Source organism: Scyliorhinus canicula, chromosome 15, assembly GCF_902713615.1.
Source record: "Scyliorhinus canicula chromosome 15, sScyCan1.1, whole genome shotgun sequence".
In the NCBI taxonomy this organism is placed as follows: Eukaryota; Metazoa; Chordata; class Chondrichthyes; order Carcharhiniformes; family Scyliorhinidae; genus Scyliorhinus; species Scyliorhinus canicula.
In genome coordinates this window covers 57,711,907-57,730,841 of record NC_052160.1, presented here as the reverse complement: position 1 = coordinate 57,730,841, position 18,935 = coordinate 57,711,907, and the positions used below count along the sequence as shown (strand labels likewise).

General features: G+C 44.6%; 1 protein-coding gene across 2 annotated transcripts in view; it reads right to left on the bottom strand.

Moving 5' to 3' along the window:
- Window positions 1–5,212: 5,212 nt before the first annotated feature.
- Window positions 5,213–18,935, bottom strand: part of ap5z1 (adaptor related protein complex 5 subunit zeta 1) — a 91,542-nt gene continuing 77,819 nt past the window's right edge. Inside the window, exons 15-18 of one of the 2 annotated variants that reach the window (XM_038820150.1) lie at window positions 11,926–12,058; window positions 10,515–10,729; window positions 7,061–7,383; window positions 5,213–5,793 (exon numbers count right to left, since the gene is read on the bottom strand). In XM_038820150.1, the coding sequence (XP_038676078.1) occupies window positions 7,110–7,383; window positions 10,515–10,729; window positions 11,926–12,058 (622 nt within the window). In that variant the 3' untranslated portion in view covers window positions 5,213–5,793; window positions 7,061–7,109. Of the gene's footprint in view, window positions 5,794–6,026; window positions 7,384–10,514; window positions 10,730–11,925; window positions 12,059–18,935 lie in introns of those variants that run through there. The other variant, XM_038820149.1, reaches the window with a different exon arrangement.

The window sequence follows — 18,935 nt, the reverse complement described above, 5'->3', positions numbered from 1 at the left end:
CTTTAAGTAAGGAAAGCGGACACCAGAAAGAGAATGTTGAACAGATGGAAGGAGAGTGTTCATTGAGGGTGACTATGAAGGAGAGGTATGACTTGGCATAAGGAGGAGGGTATCAGTGGTTGTTAGGCAGATGGGAACACGAGAAAGTACACAGATGAGTGTGCAAGGCCGATTAGCATGAGGAGTGATGTACTAGAGTTGGCTTGAGAAGGTACGATTGAACGTGTTGGGATGGTACACACAAGCACATTAGTGAGTTTACCATTAATCTGATCTAAACAGGACAGCAAAGGGGATTGAACCACTTCTCAGAATGTATTTTGCAGCATAGCACCAGGACCCTGTTGCTGACCTCTTCTGCTATCTTCTAGGCCCCAGCTGAGTTTTATTCCTCCCTTCTGTATGAACCAGCTCATCCTCCAGCTCCTCACAGCCTCCAGCAGAACATCCAGGGAGGTCAATGAACTAAGGCAACCCTTGACCTTCTTGAACCCAAAGAGAGAAAATGCTGGAAAATCTCAGCCGGTCTGGCAGCATCTGTAAGGAGAGAAAAGAGCTAACGTTGAGTCCAGATGACCCTTTGTCAAAGCTGACCTTCTTGAGTTATATTTCCAATTCCTTCCATTCCCAAACTCCTTTGAACTGCATGTTCGGAGGGTGTCTTTAAAACATTGGAATTGAAATTGCCTTGCTGGGTCAAAGTCCTGGAACTCCTTCCCTAACAGCACTGTGGGTGCACCAACACCACAGGGACTGCTGAGGTTTTGGCAATTAGGGCTGGGTGATAAATGCTGGCTCAGCTAGCGAAACCCACATCCCATGAAAGCATATAAAAAAATGTGGGTCAGCATCTGGCATTTTCAGTGACATCGGCCATTGATTGATAGATGCTGAACAATGATAAGTGTTAGCAAATTATAAGAGATAATTAATTACGGAATTTATTACGGAATATGAAAGGCCTGAAACGATTAAAAATCAATGCTACAACATGAAGCCATTAAATATTCCATTCTTTCCAGAGGCACTGTTTACAGATTAAACACAAACTCAGATCAAGCCTGGAGAGCGAAATCTTGGGCCCTGGTACTTCTCCTGTTTCCGGGTCCACATTATGTAACTTCTAAAGGTGTTTCCAGAAATCATTTAAACAGCTAAATCTTTCACTTCATATCCTCGGACTCAAAAGATGGTGAATGGCAGTCCACCTGTCATTTGTGAGATTTAACCATTGTAATTTGGAGTCAAGAATCATCTTTCCACAGAGCCAGACACTACAGAATCTAAAAAGTGAACTACTACATCGGATAGAAATCTGACTGTAACACAGCTTCAAAAGGGAATGCATTATTCATTAAACAATGGCCTGGGTACCACTGCTTGTTTTCTATAAAACGCTTCTGTAACACAAACCCTCCATGTGAATAAAATAATATCAGCAACTATGCTTCCTTTAAACAAAAAAGAGTTTAAATTTAGTTTTGAGAACCATTCCAGTGAGAGAAGAGCTTTTGAGGTTGCAGGTTTCAAATTGAAGTCCATATAAAGTCAACCTACCAAGTTACCTACCAGGAGTTGGATATTCAGGGATCACACAAAATACATTGAACAGCGATGTCCAACTTGATATTTAAAAACAAAATACTTTCAAAATATAATTCTAAATTACTCGGAACCGGAATGGGATGATGGCACAGTGGTAAGCACTGCTGCCTCACAATGCCAGGGACCTGGGTTCAATTCAGCATTATCAGAGACTTCTCCCACCCAGGCTTTGCCTTGTTCCAGACCTTTCCATCAGGCAGATGTTACAGAAGTCTGAAGACTCGCATATTCAGACATAGGAACAGCTTCTTCCCCACAGTTACTAGACTCCTCAATGACTCTTCCTCGGACTGATCTGTTCCCTGTAAGAACACTATTCACGATGCCCTATGCTGCTCTTGCTCATGTATTTGCTTTGTTTGCCCCTTGTTCTGCACGGTAACCAATCACGGTTTGTTGATGTACCATTTGTCAATTATTGTTTTTTTTAAATCGACTATGTGCGTACCGTGTATGTTCCCTTGACCGCAGAAAAATACTTTTCACTGTACTTCAGTACATATGACAATAAATCAAATCAAATCATCTTGGATGACTGTGTGGAGTTTGCACTTTCTCCCCTGTCCGTGTGGGTTTTCTCCGGGTGCTCCAGTTTCCTCCCACAATCCAAAGTTGTGCAGGATAGGTGGATTGGCCGTGCTAAATTTCTCCTTAAGTGTCTAAAAGATGTGGTTAGGTGAAGTTACGGGCATAGGGAGGGTGTGTGGACCTAGACAGGGTGCTCTCTCAGAGGGTCAGTGCAGACTCGATGGGCCAAATGGCCTCCTCCTGCACGGTAGGAATTCGATGGTTCCATATTGGGTACTGTATGAATGTAAGAACACATTACATTTCATCAGTCCAAATAGGTGAGGAATTTGAGAGGATAAATAATGAATCAAATATGATCTCTTTTTAAATGTCAGAATCTGCACAAATGAATTCTGGACATATACAAAGCAGTTAAAGTCCAAAGGAACTAATCAGATTTGGAGACTTGGTTACATTTTGCCTTCCCAATGCCTTGTGTTGTATCCAGCAACACCTGCACCTGCTGCGTTCAAATCCATGCTCTCCCATGCCAGCCCAACCAATCTTGTGAGGGTGTTTGATTGATGGGCAGAGCCACCAACCAACGGAAAGCCAAAATCTCACATCAATTAGGAGCAGCCTCTCCGCATTCCCTGCGGGATTTCCCCCCAGCAGGACTCTCCATTGCGCCTGCAGGTTTCCAGTGGTGTGGGGTGGCCACAATGGCATATCCCATTGGCAGGAACGGAGAATCCTGCAGTGTTTTGGATCTTGCGCACCCTCCTCTCCCGGGCCTTCACTTTTGACTCAGACACCAACACACATTATGGGCTACAATGTCTTCTTGTATTGAGTCCTCAATTCAAGGTTATCAAATCACTAATTCTTAAGATTTTCTAGGTGATGCCAATACAATTGCTGCCTTGAGCATTTGTCTTCTCCGCATTTCAGTATTTTGTTCTTTAATTGAAAATGTTCTTTTGATCTGTGCATGGTGAACTTTTATCTGTGTTTTATGTTTTCATAAAGCAATTCCAAATTAACAGGCTATAATATTAGCTCTTCAAAACTAACAATTGTAATCAGAATTCTTGAATGTTTTTGTTTTATGGCATTTCAGATCTCCTTTGTTACAGGAAGCAGTATTATACTTTACGGATATGGACAAAAAAATATATAATGATCTCTTTCCTGGTCAAATAAATTAATTTTTTTATCGGATGCTAGCCTGGAAGTATTATATTCACAAACTACATGGTTAAACAAAAATTGATGTTAAATGTGGATAGGACAAAACACACTGCCTTTTTAAACAGGGAATATTCGTGTTAGTGTAAATGCGCAATTCCTTACGTGTACACACTAAGCTTCTACCTATCACTTTAAGCGTAACCTCACATGAATTGCTGAACCAAAGCGCCCACAGCCGTATTTTACTTCAGTAATTCAATATGGACAAACAGGTAACATTATTTTAAAAATCACAATTTACCTTTTGAACACCAAGCTACATTCCAACTCTTAATTACATGCGCTACAAGATTGCTATTCTGACAGTGGTTCCATTCTAAATCTTATAAATTATAACTCCTAAAAAATGAGGAACCACCTGTTAACTGGATATAACTGCATTATGGTAGGGTTTGAAACTCGCTTTGTAGAGTAAGTACAAAGGGAAATGCTTACGAACACTTCCCTATGTTTTTAAATTAGCAAGCCACACCATTAAAGTGAGCTTTAAAGTCCAGTCATTTATTTTAGTATTAATACACTACTTTTGCCCTCATTCTAAATATTTTTCTGTTGATAAAAACTGTGCTGTTCAAATAATATATTTTGTAATGTCATGACTTTAGTACTTCGCAATGTATTTTAAAGTGTGCCCAAATGGTGTAAATGTGTCAATTTCTGAAGAATTCTATGCAAATAAACACTACTTTTCATGGATTAATAACCATCTTTATTCTTTAGAAATAGTATTTTTATCCTGTGCATTCATCACATTCATAGAAAGTTCCACATTGTCTGTCGATCAACAACTGACATGATTTTCTCACTGAAGCAATTCCAGGAAAAGTGGTGACCAGCACAGATGTAGCATTTAAGATGCCAACTCTCTTTGGCATATTTCTCTCCATGTTGCTACCATACGCTTTTGGCGATTGAAATGAGGATGTCCATCTGCATGCCAGAGCTGACAGCAAGCTGTTCAACATAATAAGACTGTGTGCTAAGGTCCAAGTCTGTGAACTGCTGTTTACTAATGACGCCGCACTGGTATCCCATACTGAAGTTCACTTGCAACAGTTGGTTCGCCTGAGCTTGAAAGAAGCTTGGATTGACAATCAGCATCATGAAGGCCCAAGTTGCGGGCCAGGATGTAGAGATCCCACCTTCCAACAACATTGACAACCTCATGCTTTGAATCAACAATTACCAGAAACCTGTCCCTTGATGCCAAAATCAGCACCAGGATTGCCACATTAGGTTGAAAAGTCAAGAGTGGACCAACAACAAACTAATTGATAATCCAACATTCCGTTTGCACCAGGCTTACGTTCTCAGCACCTTATTTACAGTAACAAGGCATGGACAACTCAAGCAAGCCAAAAAAAAAAGCAGCAAAACAGCTTCTATCTCCACTGCCTCAGACGAACATTGGGTATTTCCTGGCCAGAGTGCTGAACATGGAAGTACACTAGTGTACAAGGATGCCCAACAGGTTTGTCCTCTGTGTCAGTGGTGACTCGGTTGGCTGGGTCATGTGAGCCAAATAGATTGTGGTGATTGTGTATCAGTGTAGATGCAATACAACTGAGAAAGCACTAGAGGGAGCACGGGAGAGCTATAAATACACAGGGACAGGAAGTGAGGACACACTTCACGGAAGGCAGAACTGGGAGCAGGACACAGACACACAGGCAGGCAGCATTTGAGGTAGCCTCAAAGGTGGAGAAGATGCTTTATTGTGAATTTGTTCTGTCTTCAGAGCTTAACTTACGGCTACCTCAAATGCTGCCTGCCTGTGTCCTACTCCCAGTTCTGCCTTCCGTGAAGTGTGTCGTCATGTCCTGTCCCTGTGTATTTATAGCTCTCCCGTGCTCCCTCTAATGCTTGCTCAGCTGTATTGCATCTACACTGATACACAATCACCACAGATGACAAGCCACATTTTTAAAGATATGTTCTATAGGAAGCTTGCGATCAGCAAGGGACCAACAGGTAGCCCACGTTTGCGATACAAGGATGTTTGCGAGTGAGACTTTAAGACTGGGAGCTGAGTTGATCCCTGGGAAGCCTTCATTGCTGACCAGAGTGTCTGGAGAGAAGCAGTCAGGAAGGGTTTGGATAAAGCAGAGGACATAAGACCAGATGGCGGAAAATAGAGCACGCCAGAAGGAGAAAACATCAGTTGCCCTCAGGCCATCCCTGTTCATCTGTGCCAGTTGCAAAGGACTGCCACTCATATATCGTCCTCTACAGCCACAACAGACAATGTTCAATACAAAAGTGACATTGAACACCTGGGGTGTAGTCCATCGTCTTCCAAGAGATGCCATTATGATGCAAAATCTGCAGATAGTTCCTTAACCGTTTCAAATGTATTGGTGGGTTCCTTAATACAAGCAATCAGTCTTGAGGATTAACTAATCCCACTTTTATACTTTGAATCAGGAGCTAAAGACATAGGAATAAAGTGCAAATTAACAACATATTATTACACACAAACAATAAAATTAAAAACTGACCTGGGATTCACAACATTCACTTACAGAAGCAACACAAAGACCATTTATGTTATGAACAGCTGGATCTAAATGCAAAGAGAGGAAGAGAGCAATTGAACTGTGGCAGGATACGCCTTAATGCCACCAACAGTATTGACATCAATAAAGAGTCTATTCTTCCCATTTTTCTGAGTGTTCACCATCACCAATTTAATTAATGTTTCCATGTACTAAACTACAAAAGGCCTCAACATTAATCAGTTACCTGCATTCCAGACCAGTCAGTGTTATTTTACAAACTCAAACTACATTAGTAAATTAACCACTCAAGCACAAAAACAAGGATTTAGTTCTCAATCCATATGGGTTTGATGCAGTTCTACATGTGCAATCACATGCGGGTTGTTGGCAGTGATATACAAGGTTTCAAATGCAAGCAGTTTCCACTGCTTCCTTGAAATATGGCTTTGAAATAAGGGATATGAGTAATTAGTTGATCTCCTCTCTAGTATCTCATTAAGAAGAATCCCCAGTACTCGCACAGTGGAACATATAAAGCAACAGTTGAGAAACTTAGCTCTACATTTGCAATTTGTTTTTTTTTTTAAAGTTCAGAACATCCAATTATGATTCCAACATAAGAAAAATTGTGAACCAGGCCATACCTAAAAGTAAGGTCAATGGAACAGTAACCTGCTAAACATCTGAACAACTGCCCTTCACCTTCACAACTCTCCCACATTTCAGGGCTGTCCTCAGACAAATGGGACAATTTCCAGGAAGCCATGAAACAAGATCAGACGCACCAAGTGACAAGCTTCTTGAAACAACAACGATACGTTTGCTTTCTTCTTTAGGGAATACAACAGCAATTCTTTTTCTGAGGTTGTTGTAATATTTTAAGAATTAAACACTGAATTTAATAAGTTTAAAACTGAGCTCCTTTTGTTGCAACAAATTTCTAAGATGGGGGGAATCTTGTGGCCTGAATACACTACTAATATTGAGCAAGTTAGGACAAAACTCTGAATTTAATATCGTCTTCATGTCCAGCTGTATAAATAGGAGGAGTTTATAATCTATGTTTCTGGGTACAGGGTTTGGGGCAGTGACTTCAGGGAAATAAGGCATTTTATAGTAATCGGGCCTAAAAATGACTAAAAAATAACAACGGTCTAATGGTAATGGGCTTTTCGACATTGAGCACCAGTAAATACCTTTCAAACACACACACACATATACACATCTTTATGACCAAAGGATAATCTAGGCAGAGAATCCTGGTGCTGGCTCCCTCTGCAGTACTTTGCTGACAGTCCTCAGGGTGAGTGGTAGTGAAGCGTTGGTATCTTTGTACCACCTTGGGTTGGCAATGTCCGCAGAGGGTCCCAGTATCAGCTGAGCTACATTTGGAGCTTTCAACAGATTGTTCAGCTCATTGGCACGGGCCAGAATTTCCTGAATATCGTCCTCACTGTACAAGGAGGAAATCAAAGCACTCCGAACAAATGGCCTCATCTTGGACAGGGACAGAGAGACCCTAAAGAGAAAAAAAAGGATTTACAGAAGAGAGTTTCTTAGTAATTCCACTTATTATGCAAAGATTTACTGACAAATGAAGATTTCAGAACAAATTGTCTAAAAACCATCCCTTTCCTGTTTTTTGTAACCATTGTTGAAACTAGAGAGATGCAACATTTGATAGAAACAGGTACAAAGAGAAATTGCTGTATAAAGAATGGGGGTGGAAATTCTTTAATTACAAGGCTCACTATCCAAAAATGAAATTCTAACGAGGAATCAAACTTCAATACATTTTCTCACAATATTATTTATCTGATTTAAGTTCCTGTTTTTTGCTTCTTTGAGCGGAGAAATTAATCAAAATGGAATCCACAAACAATGTGTAGATTGATAATCAGAGTATACATTATACCAGGATCATGGCTGGGCCTCTTCTGCTGATGACATAGGTCAGTATTTAGAGACAGGTCAACATGGACTGAGAAAAAGAAGTGTTCACCGACGGAGAAATTAGTAAATGATAATATGCCTCCTACATAAGGCGTAGGAGCCGAAGTAGGCCATTCAGCCATCTTGTCTGCTCCATCATTCAATGAGATCATGACTGATCTGAAATGACAATCCTCAACTCCATTTTCCCATCTTATTCCCATAACCCTTGATTCCTTTATTGATTAAAAATATATCTCAGCCTTGAGTATACCTACCCATCCAGCCTCTACAGCGCTCTGCGGTAAAGTATTCCACAGATTCACTACCCCCAAGAGAAGAAATTCCTCCACATCTCTGGGCTTAAATGGGTGACCCCTTACTCTGAGATTATGCCCTCTGGTCCTAGACTCTTCCACAAGGGGAAACAACCTCTCAGCATCTACCCTGTCAAGCCCCCTGAGAATCCTATATGTCTCAATAAGGTCGCCTCTCATTCTTCTAAACTTCCACGAGTACAGGCCCAACCTACTCAACCTCTCCTCAGAAGAAAGTCCCTCAAGAAAATTCCTCTTAAGAAAACCCTTAAGAATACCTGGGATCAACCTCATGAACCTTCTCTGAACTGCCCCAATGCCAGTATATAATTCCTTAGATAAGGGGACCAAAATGGTTAATAGTATTCCAGGTGTTGTCTAACCATTGTTAGTTTTACTAACAATTAGTCTAACCATTGGCCTTGCATAGTTTTAGCAGGACTTCCCTATTTTTATTTTTTGTAATAATAATCTTTATTGCCACAAGTAAGCTTACATTAACACTGCAATGAAGTTATTGTGAAAAGCTCCTAGTCACTACATTCCAGTACCTGTTCGGGTACACCGAGGGAAATTTCAGAATGTCCAACTCATCTAACAGCACGTCCTTCGGGATTTGTGGGAGGAAACCAGAGCACTCGGAGGAAACTCATGCAGACACAGGGAGAACGTGCATACTCCACACAGATGGTAACCCAAGCTGGTAAGTGAACCTGGGACCCTAGAGCAGTGAAGCAACAGTGCCACGGACCGTGCTACAGTGCTGCCCCCCATACCCTGTGAAATAAAGGCCAGCATTCCATTTGCCCTCCCTATTACCTGTTGAACTTGCATGCTAGTATTTTGTGATTTATGCACGAGGATACATATACCATTTCTCCAGTACTATTTGTCAATTTTGTTAATGTTTGGTTCCTGATTACATCATGGAAGCAGGTTGTGCTGCTACCCCGCAGACTCAATCTGCCAGTTAGAATTATAAAATCACACAGTATAGAAGAGGCCATTCGTTGTGCCTATGCCAGCTCATTGAAAGTTATTCATGCAGTCCCACTCCCCTGCTCTTTTCCCAGAGTCCTGAACTTTTACTCCCTTTAAGTATTTGAAAGTTGCTACTGAATCTGCTTCCACTATCCTTTCAGGCAATGCACAACAACACACAACATTAAGATAAATCTCATCATCTCCCCTCTATTTCTTTTGAGAGTTATTTTAAATCTGTGTGCTCTGGTGACTAACCCTCCTGCTGGTGGAAACAGTGGGCCGGATTCTCCGATTTTCAGGATATGACCTGACACCGGTGTGGGAAAGGTGGTATTTTACAACCGAAAATTCAGTGCAAAATGGTCACCGATCCTCCGTTTGATTTGGGGGGGGGGGGGGGGGGGGAGAACTAGCCAGCAGGCAGCATAGAGCACCCGGCTCCAGCTGCCGATACGACTGGAGAATTGCCGGGTCCATGACTGTGCATGCGCATGGCGGCTTAGCGCCGGCCACGCGCGGACTCGGCCTACCAAATAGTGTACCCCCTTTGGCCAGGCTCGCCACCCCCGACCACTCTCATCAATGCTCCTCAGCCCCTGCCAAAGTCCCCCCTGCCCGCGGAATGGCTCTCCCCCAACTGTGGCGGCGCTGGACAGAGTCCGCAGCCACCATGCCACATTCCTGGAAAAAAATAGCATGAGCGACCCACGCTGTCGGGAACTTGGCCGGTGGGGGGGGCGGAGTATCGGGGGTGAGCCTCAGGTAACTTCCTGAGGCCATCGATACGGCATGCTCTAGAGTACGATGCTTTGGAGGGGACGGAGCATCGTGAAAACGGCACCGCCCCCGATTTCGTCGCAAACGGGGATTCTCCGGCAGATCGCTGAATGCAATTTCGGCATCGGAGACCGGAGAATCCCTCTCAGTTTCTGCTGTTTACTCCATTAAAGCCGTATAACATTTTGAAAATGATTGGATTGTGCTGGTCAATTAATCGTCAATTCACAGTGACGGCACGGTGGCACAATGGTTAGCACTGCTGCCTCACAGCCCCTGGGGTCGTGTTTGATTCCAGCCTTGGGTGACTGTGTGGGTGACTGTGTGGAGTTTGTATGTCTGCGTAGTTTCCTCCTGGTGCTCTGGTTTCCTCCTACAGTCCAAAGATATGCAGGGTAGAGGTTAGATGGATTGGCCATGCCAAGTTGCCTCTTAGTGTCCAAAGGTTAAGTGGGAGTATGGGGATAGGGCAGGAGAGTGGGCCTAGGCAGGGTATTCTTTTGGATGGTCGGTGCAAACTCGATGGGCCGATTGGCCTCCTTCTGCACTGTAGGGATTCTATGAGTCAATAATTGTAAGAGAAGATGGCCTCATCTCTCCTACCAGCCCTTTGGATATATTATTGAAATAAACAGAATACCTTGGAATCAGATCCTGGCTGCGAGATGCCAATTTTGCCAGTGTGGTCATGAGAACAGTGATAACCCATGGTGAGTACTTGGGGACACAGGCAGAGGCTCGGAGCTGGGTGATCTCAAAAAGCAATGCTTCCAGAGTTTCGAAGAACTTGGTGATTTGTTCAACCGTGCAGCGTTTATCATATGACAAGGACATGTACTCCCCGACAGCCCATACCTGAAAGCACAAAACTATTGCTCAGTTTACATACTTGGCATTAATGCAACAACTCTTCACTGACAAAAAAGTGACCGCTTGTTTGAACACCTAAATGGCCCAGGAATTTCCTAATCAAACAAACCACAAAGCTTACCACATATTATATTGTTATTATGTTATATAAAACTATGTACATATGTTGAGTTATTTTTATATCAGACAACTGCTTTTTAAAAATATATATATTTATTAAAGGCATTTTGCACATGTACATGCAAATATCAGAAGACCAAACATCAACAGGAAGAGAACACAGGCCCTCAAAATCCCCCGATACCAACACTCCAACAACAACTGCTTTTAACTTTACAAGTGACTATGCTTCAAAGTGCTGTAACTTGAGTGATTGTAAAGCACCTGTACCTCTACAATGGTTTCACCATTTTAAAACCATTTATTCTGTCATTGACTGCATGTTACTGACCAGGCCAGCATTTATTGTCTATCCCCAATTGTCCTCGAGATGATGACGGTGAGCCGCCTTCTTGAACCATTGCAGGCCATCTGGTTTGACTGTTCTTCACCAGTATGGTTCAACTGAGTGGCTTGTTAGGCCATTTCAAAGTCAACCACATTGTTGTGGAATCACATGTAAGCCAGACTGAGCAAGGGCAGCAGTTTTCCTTCCATAAAAGACACTGGTGAACCAGCCAGGTATGAATGATAATCGCTGATAGACCTCATGGTCACCATGACAAGCTTGCAACTGAAGATTAATTAATTAAATGTAAATTTCACCAGTGTTACAGTGGTGGGATTTGATCCTGTGTTCCCACAGCATTCACCCCGACCTCTGGATTACTAGGCCAGTGATATTATCACCCCGCCACTGTCTCCCTTTGCATCACTATGAAATTCTGGACAGCAATCAAAAATGGAAACTATTGTAAATGTTCTTCTCCATAATCCAAATGCTCAGAAGCCATTTGTAACACCGGTGTTGAGATCAGCTAACTCTGCACAGAATGGAGTCTAAACGTGGTACCCTACTGATCATTACAATTCAGATACTCGCTAGATAAATGTCATCGGGAGGAGTACTAGATACTGGCAACATACACAAATTGTTGTCTAAACATACTTCAGTGTTACTATAGGACAAACACTGGTCTGGAATGAGTCAATAAGCAGGGTTATCCTGTGGAATTCCTTACCACATGGGTGAAGAAGTTCTCCTTATTGATGATGTTGCTGACTGCTCCACAAAATTCCAGCAGCTCTTTGGACTGTTCTACTATGAGAGGTGGGTACTTTTTACATAACACCCTCAGCTGGGAACTGAATACTCTGGAATCGGAGAGAGAAAGAAATAAGCAATACACAAGGTGTATGGGTAGTAATTGATCATGTGCATGAAACTTTACCCAAAGTGAATGTAGGCATCCAACTTAAAGGATTTTAACTTTGCACCAGTTTATGCCAAGATAGTCGTAAAGTGACATTACATCAATACCTGCCATGACTCCACCGTTACCGCTCACCCTGTACAAGTTTACTAATGTGGCACTGTGAAGATTGGTGATTGGGTTCTGGCACTACAAAGAACAAAGAAAAGTATGGCACAGGAACAGACCCGTTGGCCCTCCAAGACTACGTCAACCATGCGGTCCGCCGAACCCAAAACCTTTCCACTTCCGGGATCCGTAATCCCTCTATTCCTATCCTATTCACGTATTTGTCAAGACGCCCCTTAAACGCCACTATCGGACCTGCTTCCACCACCTCCCTAGGAAGCGAGTTCCAGGCACCCACTACCCTCTGTGTAAAAAACATCCCTCACACATCTCCTCTAAACGTTTCCTCTCGCACCTTTATCTATGTCCCCTAGTAATTGACTCTGTCACCCTGGAAAAAAACTTCTGACTATTCACTCTGTCCATGCCCCTCATAATTTTGTAGACTTCCATCAGGTCTCCCCTCAACCTCAGCCGTTCTAGTGAGAACAAACTAAGTTTACCAACCTCCCATCATAGCTAATGTCCTTCATACCAGGCAACATCCTGGTAAACGTCTTCTGTACCCTCTCCCAAGCTAGCTTCCACATTCTTCTGATAGGGTGGCGACCAGAATTGAACTCTATATTCCAAGTGCGACCTAACTAAAGTTCTATACAGCTGGAACATGACTTGCCAATTTTTATACTCAATGCCCTGGCCAATGAAGGCAAGCATGCCATATGCCTTCCTGACTACCTTCTCCACCTACTTTACCACTTTCAGTGACCTGTGGACCTGTACATCCAGATCCCTCAGCCTGGCAATACTCATAAAGGTTCTGCCATTTACTGTATATTTCCCATCTGTATTAGACCTTTCAAAATGCATTACCTCACATTTGTCCAGTTTAAACTCCATCTGCCATCTCTCCTCCCAAGTCTCCAACCAATCTATATCCTGCTGTATCTTCTGACAGTCCTCATCGCCAGCTGCAATTCCACCAACCTTTGCATCATCCGCAAACTTATTAATCAGTCCAGTTACATTTTCCTCCACAATATATATACTACAAACAGCAAAGATTCCAGCACTGATCCCTGTGGAACACCACTAGTCACAGCCCTCCATAAATGAAAAGCATCCTTCCGCAGCTATCCTCTGTCTTCCATGACTGAGCCAGTTCTGTATCCATCTTGCCAGCTCACCTCTGATCCAATGTAATTTCACCTTCTGTACCAGTCTGCCATGAGCGGCCTTGTCAAAGGCCTTACTGAAGTCCATGGTGACAATATCCACTCCCCTTCCTTCATCAATCATCTTCGTCACTTCCTCAAAAAACCCGATCAAGTTAGTGAGGCACGACCTCCCCTTCATAAAACCATGCAGCCTCTCACTAATACGTCCACTTGCTTCCAAATGGGAATAAATCCTGTCTCGAACAATCCTCTCCAATAATTCACTCCCACAAACTGAAGGCTCAACGGGCTGTAATTTCCTGGATTATCCTTGCTACCCTTCTTAAACAAAGGAACAACATTAGATATTCTCCAATCTTCTGTGACCTACACTACATGTAGACCAGGACACCATTACAGTTCATTGTCAGTGAGCCTGTTTCATCTTTTCACTGTGTATTGTTAGGAAAATAACGGTAATTTTATGGGATTTATATTTGTATTTGAAATAAGATATAGTTTTAAGTGGGTTTAATTTAATGTTTCTGTGTCTAGAAGGGTAATACCTACAGTTAAGATTCATGCCCAACAAAATCATGTATATCAGTGGTTAGCACTGGTGATTTAATCTGTTTATTGTCACGTGTACCGAGTTACAGTGAAAAGTATTTTTCTGCGAGCAGCTCAACAGATCATTATGTACATGAAAAGAAAAGGAAATAAAAGAAAATACATAATAGGGCAACACAAGGTACACAATGTAACTACATAAACACCGGCATCGGGTGAAGCTTACAGAGTGTAGTGTTAATGAGGTCAGTCCATAAGAGGGTCGTTTAGGAGTCTGGTAACAGTGGGGAAGAAGCTGTTTTTGAGTCTGTTCGTGTGTGTTCTCAGATTTCTGTATCTCCTGCCCGATGGAAGAAGTTGGAAGAGTGAGTAAGCCGGGTGGGAGGGGTCTTTGATTATGCTGCCCGCTTTCCCCAGGCAGCGAGAGGTGTAGATGGAGTCAACGGATGGGAGGCAGGCTGTGTTCACCACTCTCTGAAGTTTCTTGTGGTCCTGGGCCGAGCAGTTGCCATACCAGGCTGTGATGCAGCCAGATAGGATGCTTTCTATGGTGCATCTGTAAAAGTTGGTAAGAGTTAATGTGGACATGCCAAATTTTCTTAGTTTCCCGAGGACGTATGGGCGCTGTTGTGCTTTCTTGGTAGTAGCGTCGACGTGGGTGGACCAGGACAGATTTTTGGTGATGTGTACCCCATGGAATTTAAAACTGCTAACCATCTCAACATCGGCCCCGTTGATGCTGACAGGGGTATGTACAGTACTTTGCTTCCTGAAGTCAATGACCAGCTCTTTAGTTTTACTGGCGTTGAGGGAGAGATTGTTGTCGTTGCACCACTCCACTAGGTTCACTATCTCTCTCCTGTATTCTGACTCGTCGTTATTCGAGATCCGGCCCACTATGGTCGCTTCGTCAGCAAACTTGTAGCAAACATGCTTCACAGCGCCAGAGACCTGGGTTCAATTCCGGCCTTGGAGGACTATCTGTGTGGAGTTTACACTTTCTCCCCGTGTCTGGGTACTTCGGTTTCCTTCCACAGTCTTAAGATGTGCAGGTTAGGTGGGGTTACGGGGATAGGGCAGTGAAATGGGCCTAGGTAGGTTGCTCTTTCAGAGGGTCGGTGCAGACACAATGGGTCGAATGGCCTCCTTCTACACTGTAGGAATTCTGTGGCATATGTGGGGGTTGGTTCAGTTCGAACTGTTTTTCTATTGTGCTCAGAGAGGGCTACGACTTGAAGAGTAAACAGTAGAAGTAAGTTGGTCACTTTCCAGAGGGAAGGGCTTTCCTTTGTTCTTAGTTGTAACTGGAAGCCAGAGCAGTTAGAGACAGGACACTGGGGAGTGAAGAGCTCTCAACTCTGGGCAGGACAACAGAGTTGCAAAGATACAAGCTTCCAAAGGGACAAGATACAATCCAGATAACCAGGGAATTGTGACAGAAAGAACGTTTAAGACACCTGATGTTAAGAGAACAGAGACTAAGGTATTGGTCAGAAGAATGAAGGAAGAGTAAACAAAGTGTTTTGAGTTAAAGAGATAATGGTAATAACTAGATTTAAAGTGGGACAGCAGGCTTCAGAGATAGATGAAATGCATGATGTAATTTTAATACAGTCTGGGAATTGAGAGTCAAAGCAATTGTGAACAGTTTGTACAGCTATCAAGACAAAGAAATCCTAAAGGGGTTGGTGTAAACTCCTGGACTGGATTCACTGTTAAAAGTGGAGCGGAAGCTTTGTTTAACAGTGTAATTTGGAAAACCTGGTCTGGATTTATGAATTGAACCTGCTAAAGGAAAGGAATGCATAATTATGAAAGAGGATTTTAAAGCATGTTTTAGGGAGTTTGGAAACTCGCACATGACAATCATCTGGGCGATTCTGGGAAGACATCCACAAACATTCACTTGGGATTCAGAGCGGAGAGTGTATTTGCCCACAGTCATCTGGGCTTTTGTCTTAATGAGACCACTGTAGATTTGGATTCACTTTGGATGGAGGACCCAGAATCAAAGAGCATCCAACAGAAAAGTAACTGAGGAGGATTCTGGGAGAAGTCAGCTCGCTCACTACAACTGAGAAGGGCCTCGTGGAAGACCCAGTGTCAAAGAACGGTAAAGCCCCAAACATTACATTGCTGTACTGTTTCCATCATTCGCAAATCAAAAAAAGAGAGCGCGGCTGTTAGATAATTGTGTGTGGCTCACCGGGGCCGGATGGGTTCCCGGTGGAATTTTATAAAAAGTTCGTGGACCTAGTGGGCCCCTTGCTGGTGCGGACACTCAACGAAGCGTGGGAAGGGGGGACTTTGCCCCCGACAATGTCACGGGCACTGATCTCGTTAATTTTAAAGAAGGACAAGGACCCCCAGCAGTGTGGTTCATACAGGCCCATATCTCTCCTCAACGTGGATGCTAAGGTGCTGGCAAAAATCCTGGCCACCAGGATAGAGGACTGTGTGCCAGGGGTTGTGCATGAGGACCAGACAGGTTTTGTGAAGGGAAGGCAGCTGAACACGAATGTGCGGAGATTGCTGAATGTCATTATGATGCCGGCGATTGAGGGGGAGGCAGAGATAGTGGTGGCGCTGGATGCGGAGAAGGCCTTCGATAGAGTGGAGTGGGGGTACCTATGGGAGGTGTTGGGGAGGTTTGGATTTGGTGAAGGGTTCATTAGATGGGTAAGGCTGCTATATGAGGCCCCGATGGCGTGCGTGGCCACGAATAGGAGGAGGTCGGAGTACTTCCGGCTTTACCGAGGGACCAGGCAGGGTTGCCCCTTGTCCCCCTTGTTGTTTGCACTGGCAATCGAGCCGCTGGCGATGGCACTGAGAGATTCAGAGAGGTGGAGAGGCTTGGTGCGAGGTGGAGAGGAACATAGGGTGTCGTTGTATGCCGACGACCTGTTACTGTATGTGGCGGACCCGGTGGGAGGGATGCCGGGAGTGATGGAGTTACTAGCCGAGTTTGGGACCTTCTCAGGTTATAAATTAAACTTAGGCAAGAGCGAGGTGTTTGTGGTGCACCCTGGAGACCAGGAGGAAGGAATTGGTAGGCTCCCGCTTAGGAGGGCAGGGGAGAGCTTTAGGTACCTGGGGGTGCAAGTGGCCAGGGGACTCTCCACAAGCATAACTTTACCAGACTGGTAGATCAGATGGAGGAGGAGTTCAGGAGGTGGGACATGCTGCCATTGTCGTTGGCGGGGAGGGTGCAGTCCGTCAAAATGACAGTGCTTCCGAGGTTCTTGTTCCTTTTTCAGTGCCTGCCCATATTTATCCCCAGGGCCTTCTTTAGGAGAGTGACCGGCAGTATTCTGAGCTTTGTGTGGGCACATGGGACTCCGAGAGTGAGGAGGGTGTTCCTGGAGCGAGGAAGGGATAGAGGCGGGCTGGCGCTGCCCAACCTTCTGGGGTACTATTGGGCAGCCAATGTGTCAATGGTGCGTAAATGGGTGATGGAGGGGGGAGGGGCGGCGTGGAAAAGAATGGAGATGGCGTCATGTAGAGGTACGAGCCTGGGTGCCATGGTAACGGCACCGTTGCCGCTCTCCCCCAAGAGGGTTACCACGAGCCCGGTGGTGGCGGCGACCCTAAGAATCTGGGGACAGTGGAGACGGCATCGGGGGGGAAACAGGGGGCTCGATGGAGGCTCCACTGGGTGGCAACCATCGGTTCATCCCGGGGAACACGGATGGGGGATTCAGGGGATGGCAAAGGGCGGGCATCAGCAAATTGAGGGACCTGTTTATTGGCGGGAGGTTTGCGGGCCTGGGGGAACTGGAAGATAAATTTGGCCTTCCCCAGGGGAACATGTTCAGATACCTGCAGGTAAAGGCGTTTGCTAGGCGACAGGTAGAGGGATTCCCTTTGCTGCCCTCGCAGGGGACGATGGACAGAGTGCTTTCGGGGGTGTGGGTAGGAGAGGGGAAGGTGTCTGACATCTATAAGGTAATGCAGGAGGTGGAGGAGTCGTCAGTGGAGGAGCTGAAGGCTAAATGGGAGGAGGAACTCGGGGAGCAGATAGAGGACGGGACTTGGGCGGAGGCCTTGGAGAGAGTCAACTCTTCCTCCTCATGTGCGAGGCTTAGTCTCATCCAATTTAAGGTGCTGCACCGGGCCCACATGTCCGGGACTAGGATGAGTAGGTTCTTCGGGGGTGAGGACAGGTGCACCAGATGTTCAGGGAGTCCTGCGAACCACGCCCATATGTTCTGGGCATGCCCAGCACTGGAAGAATTCTGGAAGGGGGTGGCGGGGACGGTGTCGAGGGTGGTTGGATCCAGGGTCAAGCCAGGGTGGGGACTCGCGATTTTTGGGGTTGGGGTGGAGCCGGGAGTGCAGGAGGCGAAAGAGGCCGGGGTCCTGGCCTTTGCGTCCCTAGTAGCCCGTCGAAGGATTCTGCTACAGTGGAAGGATGCGAGGCCCCCAAGTGTGGAGACCTGGATCAGTGACATGGCGGGATTTATAAAATTGGAAAAGGTCAAATTTGCCCTGAGAGGATCAACACAAGGGTTCTATAAACGATGGCAGCCCTTTCTGGACTTCCTGGCTCAGAGATAGGTAACTGGGTCAATAGCAGCAGCAACCCCGGGGGGGGGGGGGGGGGGGGGGGGGGGGTGCATTATTGTAGTGTTTATTCTGTAACTTTATAGTGTGTTAATTTGCGTTGTTGTTAAAATGCTGGGTTGTTCATGGGGATGGGGCGAATGTATATGATTGTTAATATTATTGTTATTTTCGGTATTTTACTAAGGTGCGTTATTGTTGTATAAAATCAAAATTTCTCAATAAAAATTATTTAAAAAAAAAGATAATTGTGTGTGGCTTAGAAACAGCAGAGCTGACTTCTGGTGGCGGGATGTGCTGAACGGACTCAGGAAAGGTAGCTTTACCTCTGGAAATTTGGAATTTGGCACATTTAGCCTGAATATAGGCCACTAAGCTAACAAAAATCTCCCCCTCCCCAACCCTACTCCAAGGTCATCA